Source organism: Elephantulus edwardii, unplaced genomic scaffold, assembly GCF_000299155.1.
Source record: "Elephantulus edwardii isolate Elephantulus edwardi_28Jun2011 unplaced genomic scaffold, EleEdw1.0 scaffold00030, whole genome shotgun sequence".
NCBI lineage: Eukaryota > Metazoa > Chordata > Mammalia > Macroscelidea > Macroscelididae > Elephantulus > Elephantulus edwardii.
The window spans coordinates 7,254,964-7,263,115 of NW_006399780.1; the positions used below are offsets into that span (position 1 = coordinate 7,254,964).

General features: G+C 36.5%; 1 protein-coding gene across 1 annotated transcript in view; it reads left to right on the forward strand.

Annotated features, from left to right (window-relative positions):
• The window catches only part of LOC102867246 (septin-10-like), a 47,193-nt gene that overhangs the window by 13,077 nt on the left and 25,964 nt on the right, over positions 1-8,152 (forward strand). The window contains exons 4-6 of the mRNA XM_006883819.1: positions 2,801-2,962; positions 4,298-4,394; positions 6,058-6,226. Coding sequence (XP_006883881.1) covers positions 2,801-2,962; positions 4,298-4,394; positions 6,058-6,226 — 428 coding nt within the window. The remainder of the gene's footprint in view (positions 1-2,800; positions 2,963-4,297; positions 4,395-6,057; positions 6,227-8,152) is intronic.

The following is an 8,152-nucleotide window of genomic DNA, read 5'->3' on the forward strand; positions in this document are numbered from 1 at the left end:
GGATTGATTCAGTGACTGGGATAATCGGGATGGGAGTGTCAGAGACAGTGCAATTGGCACAGGACAGAGCGGAGTTTAGGGCTGTTGTACATAGGGTCGTTATGAGTCGCAAGCGACTCGACAGCACATAACAACAACAATGAAATTTATATTTAAGTAAAATACAGGTATTCTTTGGTTACTTGATTAGATTTCATATCATAAGAGGATATGTGTGTTGTTTGTGGAGAAATGTTATCTTCCAGCCACTTGGTAGAGAGAGCTGGCCATTTTATCTGACCCAGAAGCACTTCAGAAGAAAGAGTGGGCTATATGAAAAGTCACCACCTTAAAAACCCTAGAGAGTGTAGTTCTATGCCAACTAAGAGCTCTTTAAGAGTCTAAATCTGTTTTGTCCATAACTGACATTTTTTTAGTTTATTACGTACATAAAAATGGGAGATGTCTGTGCTGGCTTCCCTTTCTAATTTCCCTGGCTTCCTCAGGCATGTTTTCTTTTATTCCTAAAATACTTGGGAAGTTACCTCATCTTATAGAAATAGAGACAAGTTATCTTCATGGGGAAATATCTTGAAACATGTTACTGTCCTTTGGCCAAACATAAACATAAATATGTTTATTTTAGAAGCAATTATAGCTATGTTACTGTCTTAGATTATTAAATCACTAAGTATGATATGGAAACATGATCTTGGCATCAGAGTTTTTTTATATATTGACTAAGTTAGCATGAAAGTTATTTACGTACTATTGTTGGAAAATTTTCCACCATTAATTTAATAGACAAAATTTTATTTTCTCTGGAGCATATAGAGGAAGACTGATAAATTTGAACATAGGTTGTCAACCTGTGAGGCATTGAAGAACAAAAAATGGAAGTTAAAATCTTAATTTTTACTCTATTCTAAAAATGATATGCAGTCATTCCTGGATGCACTCTCCAATCCACATATCACTAATTAACTTGAAATATAGGACTGAAAATAAGGAAGTTAGTGGAGAAAAACCAAAAATCCACTTAACTCCCAGAGCTGTGGAGATGTCAATCTCTTGTAGAGACAAGATATTAATCTGTTGCAGAACTAGGCTTATAATGAATTGGTCTTAATGACCTCAGATTGCTTCCTCTCTGGCCATTGAAAAGACTTCAGATAATGCTGAGAAAGCTATTCTTTTACATCATGAATCTTTTAGTTGATGTTTGTAAAGGCTCAATGTCAAGAAGACAAAAATTCTCACCACCGGACCGATCGGTAGCATCAGGATGGATGGCGAAGAGATTGAGATTGTTCACAGCTTCAGTTTGCTTGGCTCCACGGTCAACACTCTTGGCACCAGTAGCCAGGAAATCAAAAAACGTATTGCGATGGGAAAGTCTGCGGTTAGGGACCTCTCTAAAGTACTCAAGAGCAATGGTGTCTCTCTGGAGACTAAGGTGCGCCTGATACAGGCCATGGTTTTTGCAATCACTTGTTATGCATCAGAGAGTTGGACAATGACTAGGGAGGATAGGAGAATTGACACCTTTGAGCTATGGTGCTGGAGAAGAGTATTGAATGTAACATGGACTGCCAAGAAAACAAACATATTCATCGTAGAGAGGGTTAAACCAGGCTGCTCCTTGGAGGCAATGATTCTGGGGCTTCACCTGACATATTTTGGACATGTTGTAAGGAGAGACAGGTCTTTAGAGAGGGACATCATGCTGGGTAGAGTAGAGGGACAGTGCAGGAGGGGAAGACCCTCTATGAGGTGGATTGATTCAGTGACTGGGGTAATCGGGATGGGTGTGTCAGAGGCAATTAGATTGGCACAGGATACAGCAGGGTTTAGGGCTGTTATACATAGGGTCGCTATGAGTCACAAACGACTCGACTGCACATAACAACAACAACATGACATCCAGATAAGAGTATGACAATGAGACACAGAGATAAATTCATTAGGGTGAGGAAAAGAGCCCACTGAAGAGAGGCAAAGGACTAATTTTAGCTATTTTTGTTTTGCTAAGAGGTCAGTCACCCTGATTATTTAGTCCTTAGATTGTTAAATTAGTTGCTGTTGAGTATTGCCATGATGGTGACCTTGTATGTGTCAAGAGTAGAACTGTGTTCTATGAGGTTTCTAGTGACCAATTTTTCAGATATTATCTCCAGGCCTCTCTTCTGAGGCTCCTCTGAGGGGACGCTAGCCTCTATCTTTTATTTAGCAGGTATATGTGTGAGATGTTGCCACTACCCAGGAACTCCTACCTAGACTGTTAAGAAGTAAAAATTCTTTGTTAAAGAGACTATTTATATTTTTATGGCTTACATTTTGCTGCTTTTGTGTTTGATGCAAGACTTGGAGGGAATGGGAAGAAATGGTGGCATTTCTAAATCATATTGGAGATTAATTTTAAACAAACTGCTTCTTAAAAGTAATTATAAAGCCAGCATTTGTTGGAATGGATATAGTCTTAAGAATGCAGTGATTACTAAAATCAGGGATTGGCAGGTTATTTTGTAAAAAAGTCCAGGTAGTAAATATTTTGGGTATTACACTGCATGTGGTTTTTGTTAAACTGCTTATCTCTTCTTGTAGCATGAATACAGCCATAGACAATATCTAAATAAATGTGTGGCTATATTCCAATAAAACTTTATCAGAATAGACAGTAACACAAACAAAAGCCTTTGCTGACCTCCTGATCTAAGTAGAAAATGTTGTCAGAGACTGATCGCTGTAAATGTGAAAAGTGTACAGGATTATAAACAAATTCTTAATTATGATATTTTCTTTTTTTCTTTATTCTTAATAGGTGAACATTATACCAGTGATTGCCAAAGCAGATGCGATTTCTAAAAGTGAATTACAGAAATTCAAGATCAAGCTCATGAGTGAGTTGGTTAGCAATGGTGTCCAGATATATCAGTTCCCAACAGATGATGAGACCATTGCTAAAATCAATTCTTCAATGAATGTAAGCTCCTACTGACTGTACCTCTGTTGGTTATTTGAATTTTGGGGATATACCTTTTGTAGAACCATACTTCATAGTATCTGTAGGACAGCTTTCTATATATTTTTTTAATAGTCACATTTAGAATACTTTAGAATCTTTAAATCAAGGAGGTTTTTCTAATCTAGAATTTAAGATAATTTGTAGTGTCACAAATGCCTGTTTTGTGTCACTATAACTAGTCTCAACTTTTAGTTTAATTAGAAATGACTGAGTTATTTGCTTTCTTTTTGTAAAGTTTACAAATTTCTTAACTATCTGGTTATGTTTTGAACAGTCTGGAATTTAGAGTCAGAGAGACTTCCTGTAAATTCCTCTAATTGAGGTTTGCCATAAGTTGCCATAAGTTGAAATCTCTATGTTTTTGGGTTGAGGTTTTTTGGGCGGGTTCTCTGGCATGTTCCTTATTTGTTGCACTAAATATCTGAAAAGCTGATTAATAGAACTAAAGTGATCTAGATTCCTGTATGTTAAATTGTTTTTGATAGAATTTTATTTCATGTGATTACCCAGAAGGATTTTTCAGGAAGAAGAAATGAAGAGAGTAAAGAATGTTAATTATTACATATTAAACATAGTACTTAAAACTTTGTACATGAGGCTTTTCCCCTCTATTGACCCTCAACTTCAGACACTTTTCTTTGCTGCTCCTGAATCTGTGTTCTGCATGTCGCTGTTTCTGTATTCAAAATCTTCTTACCTATGTTTGTCCCTCCTCTTCTTGATCCATCTAAATCTAATCCTTTCTGAGTCAACTAGCGCTGTTCTTTTCTCGTAATACTTTCCCTAGTTTTTCGTACTCCCAGTAATGTCTCATTCTAAGTTTTATTGAATTTCAGACTTTTATTTTGTGTTAGTATCATATATGTTTATACGCATACTGGATATAGATGCACATTCGGACTCTGTGGACTATTATGAGTGTGTGTGCCTGCACGTGTGTGAGTGTATGTATAATTTACACTACAGTATTATGTTTTAGGCAATGGTAGTATCAAGAGCGAAGATGCGTATACTAGAATTCTTTCTCTTTTTATAGTCTCAGTAGCATGATGCCTTGCAATAGGCAATACTCAACAAATTTATTTATTTATAGAATTTTAAAATTACTCTTGTCAAAAAATAGCACAGATTCACTGTCAGGTTTGAAAATGTGAAGCATAGAAAATAATTTGATTTTAAGAAATTCTTTAATAGATTAGTTTTTTCTTATTCTCTGTTAATTTCATAAAATAGTCTTAGTTGGTTATCATATTGATTTGAGAAAATGTGGTTGATAGTATGGTTCTGTTCCAGGCACATTTACCATTTGCTGTTATAGGAAGTATGGATGAGGTCAAAGTTGGAAACAAGATGGTCAAAGCTCGTCAGTATCCATGGGGTGTCGTACAAGGTAAATAAGAAGAATGTAAACAGTTTGGAATGATTAATATTAATAGATCTGTCACCCAGAAGTCTCGAAATTGCATTTAATGTGTTTGTGGAGGTGACTGGTGATTTGGGTTATGCTTTGTTGTCATAGGGTTTTACTGTGTACTGCTCTAGGACAAAGTCTCTGCAGAAAGGCCAGGCCGAGCTGCCTCGTTTTCTGCATTTGAATCTCTGTTGGTATGCCACGGCACTTTGAAGAAAATTTGAGTATCAATCAAAATCAAACTTAATTCATCACTGTTGGAACTAACTCATAGCTGGTTCTCTAACTGGTTTTCTGATGCTGTAAATCAAATGGCAGGAGGGTGCCCAGATTTCTCTTAGGGTGGATTTGTACTCATAGAGAGGTGTGTCTCTGGCTTTAGCAGCAGAACTCAGCTGAGCGAGCAGATGTATCTTATGAGTAAGTAATTAATACTTAGCTACTGCCATAGAGTTGGTTTTCAAACATGGAAATGCCTTGTTATTTTTTGGAAGCTATAAATCGTAATGGGAAGAGGGCCTCCTTATTTTCTTTCTGAAAGCAACTATAAATTTTGCACCACTGACCTTTGGGTTAGCAGTTTAGCATGTAATGCACTAAACCTCAGTAGCTCCTTAATTCCTTCCATAGTGCAGGTTTATTGTGATGCTAGCTAATGGGGAATAGTAAGACATGAATATGAATATGAATTCAGAAGAATAAGGATGGGCAGTCTCCTTCGTGCAATTTACTGCCTCTGGAGGATCAGCTGTGGGTCAGTTCCGACTGGATGTCACACACTAAAAACCAGGCCAAATGCCTCTTTTTTTAAAAACAAAAAAACAACCAAAAAAAACCACAACAAATTTGTAGTTAATGAAAATACTGATAAATGGAAATTTTTATTGTAGAAAATGTTAAAGAAATAATTGTAATTAGCACTACTAGTCACAGAAACATAATTTTCAGCTTTCTGGTCCTAAACATAAAAGACCATATACATTTATTCACTAATTTTGACTAGTATCTAACAGAATTGCAAATGGAGTATTATATAAAAAGAGTTTCATAATGGTAGTATGCAGATGGCACCCTTAAGTTTGCAAAATTTATGCCTTTGCCATTTTAGTAAAATGATATTTACAAACTCTTCAAGCACTATGAAATATTCAGAATATCGTTTATGAACTTTTAACTTTTTAGTGAAAAAGTGAGAGCATAGTCATTATAATGTTGTTGGTTTTTTAAATTATTTTTTGTATGTGTACCGTCAAATTGAATTTAACTGGTACAGAAGGATATTGCCCCTCCTCCAACAGAGCATCTGGTGGATTCGAACTGCTTACCTCTGGGATTGCAGTGCAGCTTCTTGCCACTAGGCCACCAGAGCTCCCTTATAATGTATTTTGTTATTTCTTTATTCATTGTCTACTAAATTTATAACAGACATTCTGTTAATTGGCTTTGTTTATAATGTAATGTTGTAATCCAAGAGTTTCTCCCTTGGTTACTTATATAAAATAACTGTAACTATTAATCATACTGGTTGTTTCTCGATTTGTTATTCCATATATGTTTTTATTTACTCATCCATTTAGCAGACACCAACTGTGTGCTAGATATTAAAAACCAATGTTGCTGTTTTCATTTTTTTCCTGGCTAGTGGAAAATGAGAACCATTGTGACTTTGTAAAGCTCCGAGAAATGCTCATTTGTACAAATATGGAAGATCTTCGAGAACAAACTCACACTAGACACTATGAACTTTACAGGCGTTGCAAACTGGAGGAGCTGGGCTTTAAAGACATGGGCCCAGAGAACAAGCCAGTCAGGTTAGTGGGGATTTCTCTTTGACAAGCCATTGTTGAGGAAGCCGGCAAAGTGGAAAGTAGAAAGAATTGTACTCTCTTATATGTCCAGGATGGAGGAGAATAATGCCTAATTATTATGTTTCTTGCCTCATTTGAAACCTGCTGGTCTCTTGAAGATTCTCCAAACGCTCTTCTGACTTAGATGGAGTTTAATAAAACAATTAGTATATGGCAAAAGCTTGCTTTATTTTAGTAAATGCTGAAATGACTATGTGAAGGAATAAAAACCTTATTTGATTTTATTTTGTGATTATAGGAAGTAGGTGAAAGTTCATTTGTTATTACAAAAGAAAATAGGATAGTGAATGTCATAGCCAGTGACTGCTGATTCAGTTCTGACACACAGTAACTGCATGTTTTTCATTGTAGAATTGTGCTTCATAGGATGTTGATAGCTGTGGGCTTCTGGTAGCAAATTATCAGACTGCCCTTCAGAGATGCCTGTAGGTAGATTGAAGCATATTAAGTTAGCTTGAAATATATACTGTTGATTTTCATGCTGATGACAATTTATAATGATTTAAACTTAGCAAAATATATTGTATTGAAAGTGATTCTGAAATCAAACCTTTTTTCCTCAAGGAAATTCTGACTCATAATAACCCTGTAGTAATAAATGTAACCTTATATGGTTTCCCAGACTGTAATCTTTATTCATGAAGATGGAATCTATGAAGAAGATTGTAGCATCAGGATTGGAGGAAGACCCATGAACATCCTGCATTAAACTGATGGCCCAAATCTCCTTGGTGAAAGTGAAGAGGATATGAAATGTCTGCTACAGAAGATCAAGGATCAAGGACTACTGTAGCTTTCAGTATGGATTACATCTATTCAATATCAAGAACACAAAAGATCCTCACTACAGGCCCAACAGTCAACATTATGATGGATGGAGAAAATATTAAAGTTGTCAATCATACCATCTTGCTTGGATCAACACTCAACACCTGTGGTACCAGTCATCAGGAAATCAGGAGACGTATTGGGCAAGTCTGCAATTAGGGACCTCACCAAAATACTGCAAAGCAGTGATGTCAATTTAAAGACTATAGTATGCCTGATACAGGTTATGGTCTTCTCAATCAGATGCTGTGCATCAGAGAGCTGGACAATGCATAAGGATGACAGAGGAAGAATTGATGCCTTTGAGTTGTGGTGATGGAGAAGAGTATTGACTATCCCATGGACTGCCACAAGAACAAATTGGTATGTCCTGGAAAGAGTGTAGCCAGAGTTGTTTCTTGGAGACAAGGATGACCAAACATCGTCATTCATACTTTGGACATGTAGCTAGGCAAGGCTGTTCCTTGGAGAGGGACATCATGCTTGGAAGATAGAGGGTCAGTGAAGGAGAGGAAGACCCCCAAAAAAGATGGATTGTCACTGTGACTTCAGCAATGGACTCTAGTATCTGAGAGATGATAAGGACTGCAAAGGATAGTGCAGAGTTCAGAATGGCTGTTCCTAGCATCTCTATGAGTTGTACTCAAGACTTGATGGTATCTAACAACAACAATTGCCTTCTGCAGATTGCCTTCTTTTTCTCCTTCAAAGTGGATAGTAGATTGAACTACCAAGGTAGCAGGGTTCCAGAGTAGTTACAGGAAGTTATAAATGAGATTTTCTCCTACAACATTTCATTGTAATTTTAAGAACTCTAGAATTTGGTGACCTTGTAGGTAGTGTTAAATGAGATTCTCTCTTTGTGGTTTTAAAAATTTTAGAACCTAATGAACTCGCTCATTAATTAAAGACTAAATGTTAATAATTTGCTTGGTATTTTCATAGGTTGTTGGTATTTGCCATTGAGTCAGAACCAACCCATAGCTGACCCTACAGAGATTTTGCAGAGGCAGTTAATTGCATAGGAGGAGACTGTCCATC